Source organism: Columba livia, chromosome 2 (assembly GCF_036013475.1).
Source record: "Columba livia isolate bColLiv1 breed racing homer chromosome 2, bColLiv1.pat.W.v2, whole genome shotgun sequence".
Classification (NCBI taxonomy): Eukaryota; Metazoa; Chordata; class Aves; order Columbiformes; family Columbidae; genus Columba; species Columba livia.
The window spans coordinates 50,565,490-50,585,854 of NC_088603.1; the positions used below are offsets into that span (position 1 = coordinate 50,565,490).

General features: G+C 45.4%; 1 protein-coding gene across 1 annotated transcript in view; it reads left to right on the forward strand.

The window, feature by feature from the left end:
* The window catches only part of EEPD1 (endonuclease/exonuclease/phosphatase family domain containing 1), a 64,513-nt gene extending 50,831 nt beyond the window's left edge, over positions 1-13,682 (forward strand). Inside the window, exons 3-7 of the mRNA XM_021284265.2 lie at positions 2,549-2,659; positions 6,003-6,137; positions 7,421-7,553; positions 12,878-13,072; positions 13,181-13,682. Coding sequence (XP_021139940.2) covers positions 2,549-2,659; positions 6,003-6,137; positions 7,421-7,553; positions 12,878-13,072; positions 13,181-13,380 — 774 coding nt within the window. The 3' untranslated portion in view covers positions 13,381-13,682. The remainder of the gene's footprint in view (positions 1-2,548; positions 2,660-6,002; positions 6,138-7,420; positions 7,554-12,877; positions 13,073-13,180) is intronic.
* Positions 13,683-20,365: the final 6,683 nt, after the last annotated feature.

A 20,365-nucleotide genomic window follows, 5' to 3' on the forward strand; every position in this document is an offset into this window, starting at 1 on the left:
CTAAGCAAGCATGCTGTCACAGTTTCAAAATCTGTGTGCCTGTAAGCCCTGGAAAATGGGCACAGATTAAAGTCAGCTGCTGTAGGCCAACTTCTCCATTGCTGCAACTGTACCCAGAATGCGCTAATGGCTTTTCTCTAAACAAACTGTGTAATCTTACTTGTCATCTTTTTGTTTGAGCAAAGTTAAATCAAGGCCTTAAAAAAAATCAGCTTGGAGGAAAAAAAAAATTCAACTAGTCAACGGCGGATGCTCTTTTTAATAAAGTGATGGTTTCTGTAGGATTTATTCAGCCCTGTTGTACACTTTGTGCTGGCTGGACTTTCTAGACAGCTGCAACCCAGAGATAAGTTAACTCTTTTGTTGGGTTACAGTTGAACTCCTAATTTCAACAATTCTTTTTTTTGCTGATTTAAGTTATTTAAATGTTAGGAAGCTCATTCACCACATTCACGCTGTTTAAAGTCATCAGAATGACATCAGGAATGAATAATTGTTGCTGACGTGATTTATTGTGTTTATTAGGGTAGCACTCGGCAAACAGTTTAGAGCCGAGCTTTGTTCCCTGGCCGTGCAAATACCCTGCGTGCCTCCTGTTTAATGTATCAGCCCAGCCCTAGTGCTGCCCAAAGGTATCTAACGGACAATAACACAGTATGTTAACGTGGCATCTTGAATAAGAAGCCTGAGCCAATCTCAGCATTCAGAAAACTGTTTTAAAAGGTGTGCCAAGTGTTATCATTTTGGGTGCACAAATAAATTCTCAGCCTTCCAATGCAAAAAAGTTTTGCTGGGTCACGTGTATCTGAAAAGTCAATGCTTACAGGTAGTTAGTAAAAGAGCAGGGGTTTATTTTTATTTTTGAAACAAAAGATAAAATAAACATGAGAATAGCTGTCCCATCGTTTTGCCAGTACCCATGTAGGACACACTTATATCTGCGCAGTTTATCACCACAGCTCTTTGAACTGTGTTTGGCATGTCCCACTGCAAAGAGTCACTGGGTACAGGAGGTTATTGTTTGCCTTGAAAATCCTGCTTCATTAAACTACATCTTGATTTGGAGGGACATTCTGGATACAAGATTTTGTCTGCAGATACTCCACAATGAAAACCTCTGCGTTTTAACACAGTTTCTTCAGCATCAGCTGTAACAAAATTATGTGCATTGGAAGTCCCTGTTGCTCTTTTGCAGTGATTACTTTGTACTGTCCCCTTTCCCTGCAGCCAGAGCTGCTGCATTCTGGCACTTGTGTGCAGCTGAGCGTTTGGCTTTGTTTGTTTGCTTGATTGTTTGTTTAATTTAAATCGCAAGATTTTTTTACAAGATGTTTCAAGATGTTTTTTTACAATGATGGTGGTGAAACACTGGCACAGGTTGCCCAGAGAGGTGGTAGGTGCCACATCCCCGGAAACATTCCAGGCCAGTCTGGACAGGGCTCTGAGCAACCTGATCTAGTTGAAGATGTCTCTGCTCATTGCAGGGGCTTGGACTAGATGACCTCTGAAGGTCACTTCCAACCCAAACTATTCCATGATTCTATGAGTCTATGTTACCCAGCCAGACTTGGGGGCTTTCCAGGGTGTCCACAGTTCCAACGTCCATGATCTGCTGGACTGAATATGAGGAAAAACTTCTTTACTTTGAGGGTGCCAGAGCACTGGAACAGGCTGCCCAGAGAGGTTGTGGAGTCTCCTTCTCTGGAGACATTCAAGACCCACCTGGACATGATCCTGTGCAATCTGCTCTAGGTGAACCTGCTTTAGCAGGTGGGTTGGACTGGTTGATCTCCAGAGGTCCCTTCCAACCCCAACCATTCTGTGATTCGGGCACAGCCTCTATAGCTCTGACTCTATGCTTCAACACGTAAGGATGTCTGAGTGCTGTGGCTGCACAGCAGTGTCCAGGAGGACAAGCACCTCTGGGGACCGTCACAAGGATCTGGCTGGATCTGTGTGCAAGTCTGCAGCCCACCCCTTCAAGCATGGGGAGTCTCAAGCTTGTGTCCCTGGCATAAAGTCAAAGTCAGAAGAGCCCTAACTCCAAAACACCAGTTACTGAGGTGGCCTACACCCTTCCTCTTGTGTTGTGCCGGCAGACTCGGTGTTGGGGCGGGGCCAGCCCCACTATGGGGGCTTCCTGCCCCGCAGAAGGGTTTGGCAGATGCTCGAGGAGCCCCGTGGGGGAGTGGGATACAGTGCAGTCAGCATCTTTGAAGGCAGCATAAAGGGAATCCCTTTCCAGTCAAACAAGTAGCTTTGGAGGGGAAAAAAAAGAGTCTGAGGGAGAAGCGTTCTCTCTCAGCATTTACACAGAGCTATTTTGATTTTTGTTTATCTCCAAATAATGTCCAGTTGGGAGTGAGTCAGGCTGGGATGTGGCCCAGACCACCTCCTTTGTGAGCCTTCAGGGAGGGCAGAGAGCCTGTGGTTCATGGTGTCTCTTACCAGTGCCTCACTACATGCTTTATTTTGCAAATTTTTTAAACCCTACAAAGCTGATCTTTTTTCTTTTTTTTTTTTTTTTTTCTCTTTCCTCTCTCTTTAGTTTTGTATGGAGCTGAACCAGCCGACGCTGCCAAACATCCGCAAGTGGAAGGGCCCTAGAGGATGTTGGAAGGGTGTTGTTTCCGAAAAACCCTCGGGCCAGCTACACAAGGTACATTAATCCCTAAGTCTGAACTTTGGCTTTGCTTTCTTTTTCCCCTCTAAGTAAGGACGTATTTTGAATCTGTTTAAGGCAAAATATTTTGCAAGTCGTTTTCAGCAAGGTTTGCATTTCTCAGATTTTTTAAGCTGTCTCTTTCTATAACTTTCGATTCAACTGTGCCATTGATTTTTTGGGAGAATTGTTTTCCTCAGCCTATGGCACGCTTGTAAGGAGGAAGTTGTGTGCATCTGGGGGAGATATGGCGGATAAAAACAGTATAGAAATATAGAGAAAAGGCTACACATTAGGAAAAGGAAGCACTCCTTGGTTTTGCCCCTGGCAAACTGCAGTACTTCTGAATTTTTTTTGTGCTAGTCAGCTGAGCTTGTTCCCTACCACAGCACCAGCTGGCATTTGGAAGAGCTCCCCATTTCCCTAGTTTGCAAGCGAAGACCCCGCAGAGGGGCCTTGCAGCCTGCCACCCTCATCTGGAAGAGGAGCTTATCCCACATGTTCCCCAAAGTGCTCTGCACAGGTATTTAAAATATACTGTGGACTCCATTCGAAATCCGCACTGTACTGCACTGTGCTTTTCCCTGCAGCAGTATCTTCTGCCGTGGGTATATATATATATATGTACTGCAGTGGGGTACTAATTTATAAGGTGGTGACAGCTACACCTGCTACCCTTGACAATATACAAAGTATAGCTACATTGGAGTAAACACCACAGTGCACAAAAGCACTGTGTTCCAAGGGAAATCTCTTTTTTCCCCTTAAGGGTACTAATGAGATTTCAGAGCAAGGTCCTCCTTGGGCTCAAACCTGTTGCTGAATGAGATCATTCTCATGATGCTGTTATCGCAGCATGGATGTTGTTGTGGGGTGGAAGCAGGAACGAAGAACTGTCATGTAATAAATGGTGCCTAGCAGTGCATTGGGCTGTCTTCGTCTATTCTGAGCACTGTCGTTGTTAAAGACATGGCTGCAGTTGTGTCCCATAATCACACTGCTTGGAATTCATGTTTCCTTAATCTGGCTCTTCTAAATCAAGTTGTATCACTGCTGACTCCTGAGGCTGTTGTTGGACTCTGATGTTTTGGGAGGTGCAGCAGCTTTTGCTGCCCTTCTGAGTACAAACCCAAGAATGGCAACTAACAGGAGAAAAAGGAAAAAGAAAAAAAACAAAACACAAATCCACAACAACAAACCAAACCAACCCAAAACCCACCACCTGAGCAGCACAAGAATTAGACTCTGGTTACCACTAGGAAGACACAGAAAGTCTTAATGTGTCCAAGGCTTAAAACAATTCACCCTTAATTCCAATGCAGAGTGCAAAACCCCTTCCGGACATTTTTATTCCCGACTGGAGTTTTCCTTTGGGATCTCTTGTTAGGCCAGATCATTGAAACACTGAATTTAAAAAGTTGTGCAAAGTTGAGCCTCTGCTTTTTTCTTTTTTCCCCAATAATTATTAATAATTGTGTCAGAGTTTCTACGTTAAATACAGAGTCTTTAGTCTATTTTTTCCTGAACTGAATTTCCAAAGATAGCAATGAAAGTTTTGACTATGAGCTGAGTAATTAAAAATCATTATCTACCTTGTTTTACTGGTAAGGATGTAAGGATGAATGCTTCTCAGAATTAGAGGCAAAGTCTGTTGCCAAGCTAAGAACAGAAAAAGCACGTACTGACTCTTCCTTTTAGCTGCTTAAACAGAAGTCTGGCTGTAGTGGAGAACCCTCCACTGGGCCAAAAAGTCTTCTCTATGCCTTGGGTTAGTTAATGGGGCCATCTGCTTTGAACATTGTGTATGCAAGTGCGATACAGTGAGTTAAGGGAGTGGAACCCTGAGCATACAGCATCTTTGGCACAAGCTCATCTTGGGATGCTCTGCAGGGCTGAATAATGCAGAATGGTGGATGGTGCTTCAGGCTTGTGCTTCCACACATCCCGGGCATTTGGCCTTCAAACAAGCAATAACTTTTGACCACCGTGTTGATGTGGAATCTGAAGCCAGGGAATAGCAAACAGCTGTTGACAGCAGTTTTATTCTACCACAGCTTTTCCTGTAGCAGCAACTGGTGGAATAATTTTGTCGTTATTTTAAGGGTGAGTTATCTAAAGGAGCTACCAAAGGATTTTAGACAACCTTAATACTTTCTTTCAAGTCAGCAGAGCAGATAACATTTGTTTATTCCAGCTGAAATGGAAAAAAACCCTTTTCCTTGCAGTGGATTTAGCTACGATTCACTAAGGGAAGAGGGTTTGAATGATACCAAGCAAAAGGGTGTCTAGGTGATGAGAGGAGGAGTGACAGGCTTTCAATTAGGTAGTGCTGCTGGTGTGACCAGGCTGGGCATCTTTCTGAAAATGCCAATATCACGTCTTGAAGTAATAAAAAAAAAATCCATGCAGGATGTTAGGAACAGAGCTGAAAGGAACAGAGAGCTGAGCATGAAACAGGTGGAAAAGAGACAGAGAAGATTGAGACGGCTGAGATGTCTAGACCAGATTTCACACCAAGAGACTTAAGGAGCCTGGATATTTTTAGTTTGTAGGTGACAGAAATCCATGAGATGACGTATGGCATGGGGAGGAGGAGTAACTGTGCGCAGCATCATCCACCGCAACCCAGCAGTCACCCAGTGAGACCATGAGTTCAGGGTTAGACAAACCATCCATATTTTCCTGTGGGTAATGAACTACCTCATTATTGGCCACACTCAGAAGAATACGATGCCTCTGATGCCTTGCCTTGACTAGGAGGAACAAGGACTGTATCAGCCCAAACACCTGCACAAGAGGCGGCATCTTTATCTTTCACCCCTGCAGTGGCCCTGAATGCGCTCCACCTGTATAAGATAGAACAGGTTATCAAATCCTGGGGTGGACCAAGCAGTGCTGAAGTTACCTGGGTGTCTGATAGCCAGCGTACAGGTGAGAGGGGCTGCAGGTAGTAGAGGAACATGTGTTTCAGGTCAGCACATTCATTTTTCAGTGAAGTCAGTGGAGGTGACTCCCGCATCTGGTGGGGGTTTTGGCCAGGGGGAGATAAAGAAGTGTTTCCACCTGTTCTCTTTATCACCTACTGATAGCCTAGGATGCTCTTTCTCCTTTATGCTTGTGCACAGCGAGTTGGGCCTCCTGCCCTCAGCAGGCACCAAGTCCAGATATAAATCTGCATCATCTTCTACCACCTCTGCATATTTTGGGAGTGATGTACACCCCCTGCTAACAGAAACAGTGGTACTGAAACTGGCCAGTGAAAATTTAAGCTAGAGGGCTGCATTTGGGCAGAATATTTTAGTTTTGCCTTCTTACTACTAGCTTTTCTCTTTAATTCCAGGGAGTTGAATATTTTGGCTTCCTCTGGGATACAACAGCAGGCATTGAACTGAAAGATGCCTCATCTCAGGAGACGGCACAGACTAATGGCAATGGGAAACACTCATATCCTCACCCGTACCTCGCACATTTCAAGGTAACTGCTGTTGTGTCAACTGACCCTTGCAGACTTCAGCTTTTATTTAAAAAAATGGGTAAGATGGAAAGAGACACAGTGTTCTAACAGGTAAAAATTTGCATGAGGCTCTGACCCATCTCATCACTTTAGCACTGTATCATGGCTTGATTATAGAAAGGTGCTTAATGAGCCTTAATACGTATGGCAAATCACCAGAGTCAGTCGTTTCCCTCGCTCCTGTGGGAGCAAACCCTGCCAAAAGTAAGCATTTGGGTACTTGAGGATTGGTAGATCTTTGGTAGCATCCACAGCCACTGAGAGTGTGACAGAAGTCACCAGTCACCTTGTTCTGCTTTCACCGAATTAAGACAGTATGAACAAGGTGTGTATCCAGAAGCAGCCAGCCACAGGGCTGTGATTCCTGTCAGTGCCACAGATTGTGAGTGGAAAGGGATAAGTGTAGGCAGAATGGAGATACATATATATGTAGAAGGCACAGTGCTCCTGAGAGACTCGAACTGATCTATGTTATGTTGCAGTCATACTGCAGGGTTTCCATTTTAATGCTTTTTCACTAGGCTGAACCCATCTAAAAGAACATGGTGCATTTTGGAAACTGTTCTTGTACATGTGCCTGAGTGAACATCCAAGCAGAGAGAGCCCATCTCTGCACAGGCTGTGGTGGAGGGGTCCAGGTTGGGGAACTTGACATCTCTGATAATGCTTCCAGAGAAGCATTAATAAAATAATTATGAATAAATAAATTATTAATATTAATTAAGATTGATTAATAATGTGAGTAGGTAAATCTTAGGAGTAGGTATTACTTGTGCCAAGTGAGTTCCAGAAGGTAAAGAGAAAATTGCAGGGAGCCGTCATCTCCTTTCAAGGTACATTAAGTTTCTTGATTAGTCTCTGTGACGGGCCAGGGCTAATCACAAGAGAGTAGTAATTAGCCCATGTAATGACCACATTTTTTGTAGCTTATTAACAACTGCTTTTACATAAACTGATTTTCATAAGCAGCCAGCTTCTTTCTGCAACCATGGTGGAAAGCTTATGCAAACCAGTTTCCTCAGAAATGAGAGCATAGCAAGTTATTGCAAACAAAGCTGCCAAACGCCTTTCCCCTCTTCCTCCCAAAAACAAGACAAACCAAAACACACCACATACATAGCAAAGTGAGTCCTAGTCACCTAGATTTGCCACCAAAACACGCCTGGGAACAGGCATGTGGTTTTGCTTTGTGCCCTTCCATGCCCTGTCTGCATGGCATTGATTTCTCCTCCTTCCTCCTCCAGGTTGGCATGAACGATCTAACACTGGTCAACCTTCATCTGGCCCTGTCGCCCTCAGCAGGGGAGAATATCGGGAAGAACCACGACAGCCACAAACTGGCAGCCTTTGCACAGACATTGCAGGAGACTCTGAAAGGTAGGGTAGATTTTTTTCCTGCCAGCTATCACATGCATGTCGACTGGTTTATCTAATCAAAAGGAATTTAAAAAAAAAAATGAAATCTATCCCAGTGCAATCCTCATCAGCCTTGCAATTGTCTTTATTGGTATTCAGATTTGAATGATGCACAGTGTGGCAAATGTGCTTTTCCCTTGCTCATAGTCTTCCCTAATTAAGACAAACAGCACAGGGCTTCCTACTGTCTCTGACACCATTTTTTCAAATAAAGTTCCTTCTGAGTTTACACTAGTATAAGAGCAAGTTCAGCTGGAAAACAACAACAACCACCAGTGTTAAGACTCTATTTTAAGTGCTTTGTGGAAATAACACCTACCTGATATCAGAACAAAGCTTAATGGTATTTTTCCAAACGAAAAAGTTTCTATATATTTACTTTTTGGACATTTGGAAGCACTTTTTATAAAATTCAATGCAAATCAGGAGATGGATGCTAATGGGAAAAGAGACCAAATCCTGCTTTGGTATCTGGGTGCAATATGCACAATAATTCTGATGATTTCCAATAAGTTGCTCTGGTTTTACACCAGTATAAGGGACACCAGAATTTAGATCTGAACTTGACCAATATAGTAGGCAGCTGAATTTCTTTACCTCATTTCTGAGAATTTGCTTCTTACTTTGAAGCTTGCAAATTAAATTCAATTTCCTATGAAGCAGAACAGCATGTTTCAGTTTCTAAATGTTGCTGGTCTTGTGTTAGGAATAGAAAAATCTAGCCCTTCATTTACTGCTTAACCAAACATGCAAAAGGGTTACAAGGTTACATGCGTGATGATTTTCAGCTTGGCTCTATTTAGCAAGGTTGATCACTTGGCAGCTTTAATATCCCTCTTGTATAACACAAGGTATTTGCAGTTTTGATGCGTGTTCTATTGTTTTTCCGTTTGAGCTGCAAGGAGTCAGTCAGAGCTATTTTTAAGTGCTACTGATTTAAGTATTTGTCCACATACCTTGAAATTGGAAAGGATGGAGGTAAACAAAAGGATCATTTGTTTAATCCCCAAAGGCTGAACTGAGACAAATAAATGTGTAGCTCTTCGGAAGTCAACCGAGTTGCATTTCCACCATGTCTAAATTTAGACTGTTGGCGTTAGGGCTTCTCTTTATTTCATGTTTGTATTTTCACATGGTAGGCACGTTACTGGAGCATATTTGTTTCTTGGCCTAGTCCTTCACAAAAGAAAAATATTCGGATTCCTCCAAACTCGTGGGATGCAGGTCTTATTTCCTAAACAAACAGTAGTGCGCACATGTTACTTTGAAGTACTGAATTACCCTGCCAAAATGAATGTCATGCTTAAAATTACCACCAACCTTCAATTTCTTCCAAATCAATCCATAAAATATGAGTAACAAGAACTGATTTGCCTGTGGGTACTGCAGTGAATTCGCATTTCTGCTCCCATTTGGCTAACGTACGCCTGCTCTGTTATCTTTCATTCTTATGAAGAGGCACGTGAGCGTCTGAGGAAATGTGGTTACTATCCACAGTCTCCATATTTCTCCCATCAGACCAGTAGGTCCTGGTTCCTTTCCTCCCCACTTTATTTCCCTCCAGCAGTACTGGAGGGACATGGTGGCTGTCGGCTGCTCATAGCCAACTCCTTGCAGCAGCCCTTCTACCTTCTCTCAAGAACCCCACCAGTTCGTCATTGTGGTGACCATGGCCAGCACACAGATGCTGTTCTGGATGTGCTGGTGGTGCTTGGACCCAGAGACCAGGGTGTTGGCTTTGTCATCTTCTCTCATCCAGCTTAGCCATATCCCATGGGTTACCAAAGCATCAGGCCTTAGGCTTAGAAGACCTCTGAGCAGTGGTGGGGAGCTTCCTAGCAGCTGATGTACCATCACATCCTTCTTATCACCTGCTTCTCACTCTCTGCAGGAAGGATTTTGGAGTCTAAGAGTCTGTTTAATTCATGAGTGGACTCATTCAAGGCCTGAGAAAGTCAGGAAGAGTGTCCTACAGGTGCTTCTTTGAACTGCCACAAAGCAAAGGAGGGTTTCCTGATTCCTGCAGGAAAGCAGATTTCAACACTGCAGACCTTCTGCAGACACTGAAAGTCCCTCAGCTAATTGTGTTGGCACCACAGTGCTCAGCCACTGCGGCACAGGGATGAGTTAAGGCACTGCTTTGCTTTTCTGGCTGAGAGCCACCTGGAGACACTGCTGAAAGTCGCTGGCGCTTCAGGGAATTTGCAGATGCATTTGCAAACAGACTGGACCTTTTCCTCACCTGAAGAGTTCTTCATTGACAAGGGCAGGGTTCATTTGAGCTCAATGCATGTGAGTGTGTGTGGGAGCACCCTTGACAGATGACGGGACACGTTCCTGTCTGCTGCAGGCTGTGTGCTACCACACCCCACCAGATGGATGTTCTGGGTGCCTGTGGGGCAATACAGTCTGGGGCAGAGAGACCTTTGCAGGAAAAGATGGGTTGGTAAGGGAGTGCTTGCTGCTCTGTGCTGCAGGAGGAGAAGGAGGAACTGATTGCATCAGCTGAGGAGCCTCTGGCTCAGGCAGCCTCTGCTACCCAGTCTTGAGGAGGAGGAGGAGGAACAAGTCCTGCCAGTCTCTAGCTTTCATTTCCTCCAAAGCAGGAAAATCACATCACAACACCAGTAGCATTGTCTCCATTTTCTTTTTTCACCCCATCTGATTTTAACTGTGGACATTGTGACTGCTGTTTTCAGTCATTTATCATCCCTCATTATGGGCAAGGGCATTCATTCTTCTAGACCTTTTTCTAAGTTGGGCCAAAAGGTGTTGGGGCTGACCTATGAGATCCCTGAGAGCTGCAGCTACTGCTTGGCAGCTCTGCTCCCTGCCCTGGCTGAGGGACCCAGGGGTGACCAATTAGGTGTGGTCACACACCCAGGACGATCCAGGCAGGTTTGCTTCTTTCCCTGCTTGATGTCTGTCAAGGGCTGCAGCAGGCAGACGAGACAGGAAGCCACCGTGCATGGCATTGCTGTCGCAGGAGCTGGCAGAGGCAGGAGCAGGGCTGAGAGCAAGCCAGCACAAGGGAAAATTAAGTTGGTGATTATCTAGAAAATTGCTGTTGCCTGCTTTCCCTGCTTACCACAGGGCTGCCCAGCCTTTTTCTCAGTGATTCGCAATCACAGGTAGCTCCAGAAGGATCTGTGAAGGGGGACCAGAAGCAATCCTTTCCTTCCCCAATGGCAAACTGGGTCTCGGCTTCTTTAACACACCCCAGATTGTTCCATCTGGCAACTTTACGCTGCCTTTTGATTTTATGCTTAGTTATTCTTCATGCAAAACTTTAAGTGGGTGAAGAATACAGTGACTCCCTCCCTGTGCACACAGCAGGCTGACTTCTTACGTCCTTCCAAGCATACATCTGGGTGCTGGCTCTTCTAGCCTCTGCTTTTTCTAAACTGTCCAGAATGGAGCAGTCAGTTAAAATTTTCACTTGTGATTATGTTTTTTTTCATAAGTTTTTCATGCAAGGGAAATAGGCTTGAGGATTTGCTAAAAGAATTGTGGGTACAGATAGGGTAGGGTAAGGTAGCGTAGGGTAGCATAGCATAGAATCGAATAGAATCGAATAGGATAGGATAGGATAGGATAGGATAGGATAGAATAGAATAGAATAGAATAGAATAGAATAGAATAGAATAGAATAGAATAGAATAGAATAGAATAGAATAGAATAGAATAGGAGAGATTTTGTGTGGGATCAAGATAATGCTGTTAAGATCCCTGCCTCTCTCTCAGTTTGGGGGTTTTGTTTCTTCTAAAGATGGGAAGGCCACTGTCACAACATTTTACAGAATAATACTTAAACCTTCTGTCATTTCCAATATGATTTGTCACCCGCAAAGGGTGGAGAAACCACAAATAGTTTCACTACTGTTTCATCACCTCTCTGCATCTTAGCAAGCAACATGGTTTGAATTATTTGGGTGTAAAAGTCATACGCTATAAATTTCACTTCTCTCCCGCCTTTTCCCAATAGTCTGTCAAGCTGTGCAAGACAGGAGTGGAATAGATTTTGTTTCTTGACTTGCACTCCCTCTCCTGGCTAGCTACTTCTACAGCAACAGCACAAAACGAGGTTTACCTGTGAGCACTAGGTATGGTAAAGCAATCCATCCATCTGTCCATCCCTCTCCCTCCACACTTCGGCCCCAGAAAGGAAAGAGCCTACAGAATCGCATAGTTCTCATCTCTGAAGTCAGCTTTGGGATAATTTTTCATACTTTTGTGCCTCCTTTTAGCATCTTACTCCTTCTCCAGGACCAAGCTGCAGTGTCTGATGAGCTCATCTCTGATGAGCTATCAGCATTCTTGAGATTATCTTATCAAATAATAATATTAATAACATTTCTGGCAGTGGTTTTAAATGGGCACAGGGACATGTGCATTGTCCTCTTACCCCAGTGCAGAACTTTGGATATCTCCATCTGCAGCTGTGGATCTAGGAGAGCACATATTGTGGATATGAAATTAGGGTCCAGAGTTTCCTTTCTCACCTCGTTAGGGTTAGAAATAAAATTCTATTTACATGAAGACAGGATTTTTTTATGAGCATTTCAAGTCATTCCCTTCATTTCTTTGAAAGTCCAAGCCTAAACAAAGTCCAAGACATTGCAAGTTCAGTAGTATCCCTTCAGTCAGGCAGGCAGAGGAAAGCTGCTGTAGTCAGGGAGTATCTGTGTGGTTTGTGAACACATCTTCTGTCATCAGGCTTGGAGGTTGCTCCCCAGCCTTGTTCTTTGGGATTTCCTAACTGCACAGGGTTAAAACAAGCACTGTGCTTTTGGGACTCCGCTTATGCCAGCATAAGGCTGTGTCTTCCTGGGTCCTCACAAAAGTGTCCTTGACTCTTACATCAAATCTATAAAAAGACAATGTTAGGACAAGTTAAAGCTAATATATGTTTCTTGCAGAAACAAACCAAAACAAAACGTTTACAAACTCACAGACTTCTAAAGACCTATAAGACCAGAACTGCTTGTTTTTGAGTTTGTCACTATCAGTGAATAGCAAGCAAAGGATGTCAATATAAGTGAGATTATATTTAAAAACAAGAATGAAGTGTGTACTGGGTTTTTTTTATTGTCATGAAGAGAATGGTCATGAGTAAACAGCCGGTGAAAAAGGCTTTAAACAGCATTTGTTTCAGGAGTTCAGAGTAGTCCGTTTTGCTATTCAGTATTTGTATTTTTCCTCCTCCCATTTATCCTCTCCCCCTCTTATACTTAAGCAACAGATGTCCATTCCTCCCATTCATTTCTGTCTTTCCTGCTTTCTAGGAGAAAAAGATGTAATAATACTCGGAGATTTTAACCAGGCCCCAGACAGCAGCGACCATGACATCCTGAGAAAGGAGAAGTTTCATCACCTGGTCCCTTCCAGCACCTTCACCAACATCAGCACGAAGAACCCACAAGGGTCCAAGTCACTAGATAACATCTGGATCAGTCGGAGCTTGAAAAAGGTTTTCACAGGTAGAGTTGCTTTTTAGTGAAGTCGTGTAACGTTTAGTTAGGTTAGTGTTGTGTGCCAAATGCGGGCAATATTACTCATCATCCTGTCTGTGATTCTTTTTCACGCAGGCCACTGGGCTGTTGTGCGAGAAGGTCTCACAAACCCATGGATCCCCGATAACTGGTCCTGGGGTGGGGTGGCTTCGGACCACTGCCCTGTGCTTGCTGAGTTTTACCTGGAAAAGGACTGGAACAAGAAGGATGTGACGAGGAATGGAAACGGGGTGACGGTCGAACGCAACGACTCCCACACTAAGCACGAACGATGACGTGAACTTGAGGGTGTCTTTTCTGCTCGCCATGGAGCAGTTGAAGGCCCTGTTTGCTCATGGCTCCACAGAGCAGGACTGCCTCCCCTTCTCCCTCCCTTCCACTCTCCTCCTCCCCATACCTAGAAAGCATCAGCACTTGATTTTGGTGCCCTTGGCTTTGTGCCCCTCCTGGACAATTGTGGGGTGTCTGATGGCAGCAAAGCAATCTGCAGCTTTTTCTGGGGACACAGTGGACATTTCTATGCCTGGAGATTTCGATGAGAATTGTACAGAAAATAAAGTGTACTTTTAATACTGTACAGGATCTTTGCTAAAATGCAGCCAGGCAGGGCTTTGCTGTGAGGGTGGATGCAGGGGGGAGGGGTGATGCTGGTTTTCCTTTGCCTCCTTGTAAACTGAGGGAATAAGACAGTCCCCAAAAAGGCAGACACTGTGGAAGTTCTTGGCAAGTCGCAAATGCTGTTCAGCACTTGCAAAAGCTGCCAGAGCTGGTCTCTACGTGATCTGAAATGAGGCCTGAGTGCTCCCTCCAGCCCAGCCCAGAGAAGGCCTGTTCCCCCACAGCCCATGTGGTGGTGGGTGCCTCTTGTCCTCCTCTTCCTCTCTCCTTATGCTCCTGGCAGGGTGTATTTTGCTCCAGAAAGACTTCCTGAAGCTTGGCTTTTGCTCTTGGTTCAGTATGCAGCACACAGTGTTGTTTTTTTCCTTCATACTGGCTCTGGGGAGCTGGGAAACCACCAGTTCATCCCTCGGCAGAAGCTGGTCCATTTCTTCAGAGCCTGATGCTTTGCACCATATTGGGGATCTCACAGGAGCAGTCCTTATCCTCTGGCTCTGTAACTAGCACTGCAGCTGGAGCAAGGAGGAAGGATTGCGGAGATGTAGCCCTAAATCTTTCTCTAGGAGTCTGTTAGGAGCAGGGCTCTGCATTGGGAAGAAATAGGTCATACTTGACCTAGAGGGGAAACCTATAATGAGAGGAAAAAGGCAATTCAGCATCTGCAGAAGAAAGAGGATGAGTGTGAAAGGCACTGAGCAGCCCGCTACCCCAGTGCCTTCTGCTCTGGGCTGCAGATGACCACACATTTTGCTGCTGGGTGGACAGGAAAGCTCTCTGGCACGACTCATTGGGCTCTAAAAGAAAAACTGCTCCTCACAGAGGTGACGCAGCAAGGGAGATGATGTAACTGAGGGAGTTACAGCAAAACAAGATAATATTCTTATAGTATTTCCATTAGCGTAACTTTCTGAAATGTTGTCTCATTTCAGATAGGAACAACTGAATAAATTCCCACTTGAATAGTTCAAACATTTTTTCTGACTATATGCAAAACCAAACCTGGAGCAAGGTGGAATAGCCTGGGTGTGACTCTCCTCTCAGGCTGAGGGAGGTTTCATTGGCATTTCAAGTGGTTAAGCAAATGATGAAGAGTTCAGAGTACCAAATCAAAACTGCATCTTTGCTTACTCAGCATTGCCCGTTGAAAATGGGAAGTGTAAGTATTTGTCCTGGGCCATTAAAGAAGCCCACAGGAGAACTTGGCCCCAGTTTTCATTTTGGATCCTTGCTGCTGCTGTGTAGTCCTTTTCCAGCAGGCATGATTTTGCTAACCACCACCACCCCACCCCACCCTTAATTTGTGCAACAGCAAATATCCGAGCAACTCTCACTGGACCACTGCAAACTACAGGTGAAGATGAAACAGAGTTGCCTTAGTCAAATGAATATCACATGAGGTAGGCAGTAGTAAAATCCCCAAGAACATGCTTGCTCGCTGTCTTGCACCATCTAGTGTTTGGTAATGTTTTCCCCAGTATAAACATTCTTGAAGGTTGAAATGACTTCACAGCTCTAGAAAAACTGCTTGAGAGGACCAGACATTAATCTGCTTCAGGAACAGATAAATGCAGAAGCACCAGAGCCTGAAGAAGCACCTGCAGTCTCCTGTGGGGGTGGTGGTTTGCAAGCAGCAGTGCTTTGGCTGATGAGTTGCTGATTAGCACGGGCTGCTGGCAGGGGAGAGGAGCTGAGCCATTCCTGTAACCCATGTGTGAGCTGTAGGAAAGATTAATGAGTCTGGTCTGTAACCGGGGGGTTGCTCCAACCAGCCTGCTGGGAGCTCTGGAAAGGCAATTATTTGGTGAATAGAAAGATGTCTTGGAGTAAGATGGGTCCTACAGGGTCAGAGGGAGGAGTATAGAGGAGTTTGATGTCTACTGGTGGAGTTCTGCCTTGCATGAATCATCAGAACAACGTATGTGTCCGGTTACTTCATGTTGGTAAGGAGCAGTGCCTGACCACCTTGATATTTTTGCTGGTTTTAAAAAGCTTGCTTTGCTTTTTGTGTGCGACATCCTCGGAGGACAATGAGGTGGTTGTGAGCCTGATGGATTCTGGAGTTCCTGAGACTGTTTGTCATGTTATGCTGGTTCAAAAGTGAAGTGGCGACTGGTCTCCTCCTGTGACTGTGGGAGCAAACCTGAATAGCAATTTTATTTCAAGATGCTTATTGTAGAAGGAAGGCTAGCGCAGCTTTCTGTGGCTGTACTGCAATGGCAGTGCCAAGGGAGGCAGTAGTGATGGAGGTGGCATAAAACACTGAGTCTGTCTTGCAAAAGGCCTGATATAGGCTCTACACCTTGCATGTTTTGAGCTCCCCTCAGTAGCCCAAATTTAGTGAGGCTGGGTCTTGCCTCATAAGTAGCATCACCAGCGGTTACACACTGATTTGGTCCAGGTATATTTTTTTTTTTCTGAAGTACAGCCACTTCTGGAAGGCAATTCAGCTCACCAGTGCACAGCAAAGGGTGGTGGAGCAATTCTCTACCCATTGCACGTGAAGCCTGGCTGCTTTCTTACAACTAAGCCCTACCTCTTGTCTCTTCCTGACATGTGCCAGCCCCAGACCTTCCCGGCCAGGTGACGTGTTGACGGTTGATGCACAGCCTGTGGTGGCTGTGGCTGGTGAGGCCCTGCAGCGGTGGCTTCTACAGGGGACCTCTGTTCTCATTGTGGCAGCCTCTGAGAGGTGTCTCCTGGTGGGGCACAGCTGAGTTTTCAGGCTGAGTTTCTGCCTTGTAGCACCTGATGGAATAAGAGCTTAAAGCTGTGCCTCCCTCACTGAGCGGGCCATATCTGCTCTTTGGCTTCTCCTTTTTGCTCACCGTGGCAAAGGCTTTTAAGATATCCATAGCCAAATTATTCTCCTTTCCTATTTGCTCTGACCTGTTTGCTTCAGGGCAAAACCTCTGCTTTATCCTGTGGGATTGTTAGGAGGATTTATTTGGCAAAAGTCCATTTGGTCACTTGGCTTTGCAGTGTCATACCAAGCGGTGGTGCATATGGGCTAAAAAAAAAAGGAGTTACGATGCAGGAGGAGTATCATGGAGAGCTGCTAAAAACCTCTGTGAAGCTAAACACAACTAAATAACTGTCCTGGAAATGAACTTTAAAGAACCAGGCCATGGCAGCAGGGGGTTGAATGAATCCTAGAGCACCACAGATAGAAGCTTGATTGCAGGAGGTAACCAGCCTTGGTCTAGTCACTCTTGAGCCTTTGTGGGAATTGATGCCCAGTGTTCTTAGAAAAGGGTCAGCCAGGGGATTTCAAGGTTTTCGTAGACATTTAAATGCCTTCTTTTGAGAATGAGTTATTTTTTTGTTTTTATAACTGGTGCCTCGAAGGAGCATGCTGGGCACCAGCAGGAGCTGGATGCGATGGGAAGCAGAGCCTCTGGTGCAGCAGCTGCTGTTGCTTGGGGGCACTTCAGATTGTAAATTCAAGCACTGAGGAAATTGGGTGGAAGTATCCCATATTTGGGGTTTGAGCTTTTCCATAGCTGCAGGAAGCAAGTCAAAGCCATGCAGGCATTCCCAGCCTTTAACTTTTCAGATTTCACACTTTCATGCAGAGTTTCTAGATTGGGGAAAAACTTCTTTGGAGGCTTGTGTTAGTTCATTTTTCTGAAGCAAAACAGAAAGCTCGCCCCTGTGTGAGGAGTCCCATCAACTATGAAGCAGGGTTCTTGTGGGAAAAACAGCCTGCAGCAGCTTTTTTCGTCCTCGGGAGAGGTGCAGCAGCGACTCTGTGAATCCGCCATTCTCAGGGATGACAGAAGCACCTCCCCAGCAGGCTGCACAACTCTCGCTGTCACCACTCAGCAGTTCCGGGCTGTGTCCCACATCCCACAGCACAGGACATGACTGCAGTTACAGATGGAGCCCTTGGCTGCTCACCCCGGCCTGTGCCGCTGCTCATCCACATGGGTTTGGGCTAGGTTTCCTCCCTCTCCTTAAAACACTTTAGGAGATAATAAAGCTTAAGAGCTTGTAACTTTGGAGCCACTGAGAATGTGCCTTGTAGGAGGGAATGGCAGGTACCCTCCCATAGGTGTTTCCACAATGCTTTCATTGTTCCCAGCAACATGGTGGCTGCTGCCAGTTGCTGCTTGGGTGATAAGGACTGTGAGGAGGTTGTGACTCTGCAATCAGGTGCCTCTTAAGAGTGACCACATGTATATAGGACAGTATATAATGTAAAGGCACATGCACTTTCAAGCAGACCTTTTTATCATCAGGTTATGAGATGCTTGTTTGTTTCATGTTTAGGCTTTATGTCTTGAGTCATTTTTACATCCATACCTGGAAGTTAAAAAGCTCCTGTGTAGGATCAAAGTAACTAAAAGTATTTACTCCAGAGTACCCATGGTTACATGAACAATTAGGAAATATGTGGTTGCGTGACCCTTCAATGAGTCATCATTCTGGCCATCTTGTAACCCTGCATGATGAGATGCTCCCAGTCTGAGGGACATCCAAAGGTGCCTCTTTATTGGCTGTGAGCACAGGCCTTGTTTGAAAAGAAAATAAAATGGAATGTGCACAGACCTGAATTGCAATATTGCTCAGACTTTGAGTGAAGAGATAGCACAAGGAGCATCAGCACTGAGCTCTCGCTGAAGTTTCCCACCAGTTTTTAGGGAGTGGCCTTCAAAGAAGCTCTTGCTTCTCCAGACTGACCCTTCAGACCTCATTCATCCCTGGGCATGCTGGTAGACAAGAGGGACTGCCTTGCAGCTGGGTGGTTACTTTACCTCTCTTCTTTTATTGTTTGAGGTTATCAGCCCACTCTCCTGATGATCACTCCCAGTATATGCAAGGCTGGGCACCTTGGTACTCTTGTTTAGTCTCGCTTAACCTGATTGTTTTAACTCTAGGTCATTACTCATTTTCCTAGTAATTCTATGGTCATGCTACTCTTCCCCTTTACATGTGATGTATCTTCAGCTGCTTTAAAGTGAAATCTTATCCTCCATGGAATGCTCCCTTGGGTCAGGAAGGTGCTGGAGGAGAAGCAGTTGTGCTAGGTTTCCTCCCTGTGCCTGGAGGGATGTGTGGAGCTGTTTGTGCAAACCCGAAGGGTGGCAATACTGGTCAGCTTGTACACACTGTGCTTTTCCCTGCCTGTCCCCCATGGGACAGAGAGAGTAGTGAGTATCCTTGTAGCACTACGTTTTGCTTTATGCTTAGAAATAAGCATTAGTGGGATCCACCATTGCAGCTTTCTTTCTGCAGCAGGAAGGTAGCGACGTAACGGGCAGGACCCTGGATCGGGAAGGTGTGACCAGAGCTACACCTAACCATGTCTTTCACTTCAAAACAGAAGGAAAAATATTTATTTTACTCTTGGGATAGTTGAATACCTATGAATGAGCCTCAAAGACTCCAGGAGTGTGGAGGGAGATGTGTGAGAGATGGTCAATGCACAGCGAGTGGGGGGATAGTGGGAGCATGACAATGGACAGTCAGGAATGGTGGAGGAGCTCTCTAAGTGATGCACGTCTAGGACATAGCTGGAACCCAGAGGTTCCTAAGGAGAAGGGTGCAGAAATGTCTGAGAAAGGATGCTGGGAGATGGAGGACTGTGGGGCAGAGAGGGGCTGGGAAAGGACAGAGGATGGAGATGGGAGCGTAGATGGAGAAGACAATCAGAGATGGAGGCTTCTCCACATCGTCCCGTGTGTCTGGTGCTAAATCTTGCCCAAACCTGGAAAAGCTTATTTTCTGAAAGCTGTAAAGGAAGATCAAAAATACAGGGGACCTCAGCTTGAAAATATTGCTAGATGGGAGAGGAAGCAGAAGAGGTTGACTCATAGATCACGTAGGGATTTTTTTGGTGGGTGGGAATGAATTGACTGACTTTGTAGGCTCAGAGATGGATGATGTGGTAGTGAACATATTCTTGAGGTAAGAGGAAGGCAAAGGACTAGGATTAAATAAACACAGCCTGAAGGATGAGTGCTAGAGACCAGGACAAAATCCAAGCAGGAGAAACAAGCAAGTAAGCTGGAGGAGACAGCCTATGTGTCTCTTGTTTGGGGTGGAAATTGGGCCCTAATGTATAATATATACATGAGACCCTCCAAGTGCAGGTTTCTGGGAACTGCTGTGGCAGGGTCTGAACGTGATCCCAGCCCTGCTGCATTGAGAGGAGCTGTGCAGGGGGGCTGGTGTTGGCCTGTGCCCTCCGATTCTCCTCCAAAGCCCCACAGCATTGCACAGGCCAGCAGAGAGGGTCCCTGCGGGGAGGTGTCCACCCTGCTCCGACCCTGCGGCACCAGAAGAGTTCCATGGCCTGGAGCCACCCCCATGACACCAGCCGTGTTTCTCCCACCGCAGTGTTTTCTTAGGAATTGTTTTTTTTCCTCTTTAAAATCTTGTCTGTCCAACCAGGGCCTGCTCGCTTGTGTGAGGCCTGGTTCTGTGGGCTCCATCCAAGTTCTTTCCTCCTTTGTATGGTGGCCAGCATGGTTCTAACTTCAGCCTTGGTTTCTGCATTATCTAAAGAGCTAAAATAATGCTGTACTTTGCCCTCCATGTCCATAGACACTTTGGGAAAAGGAGCTTAAAGTGTCTTGGAGGCACTATGTGATTAGGGAAGATAAAAAGCATTTCAGCAGCAGCATAAGGAATTCATTTAGA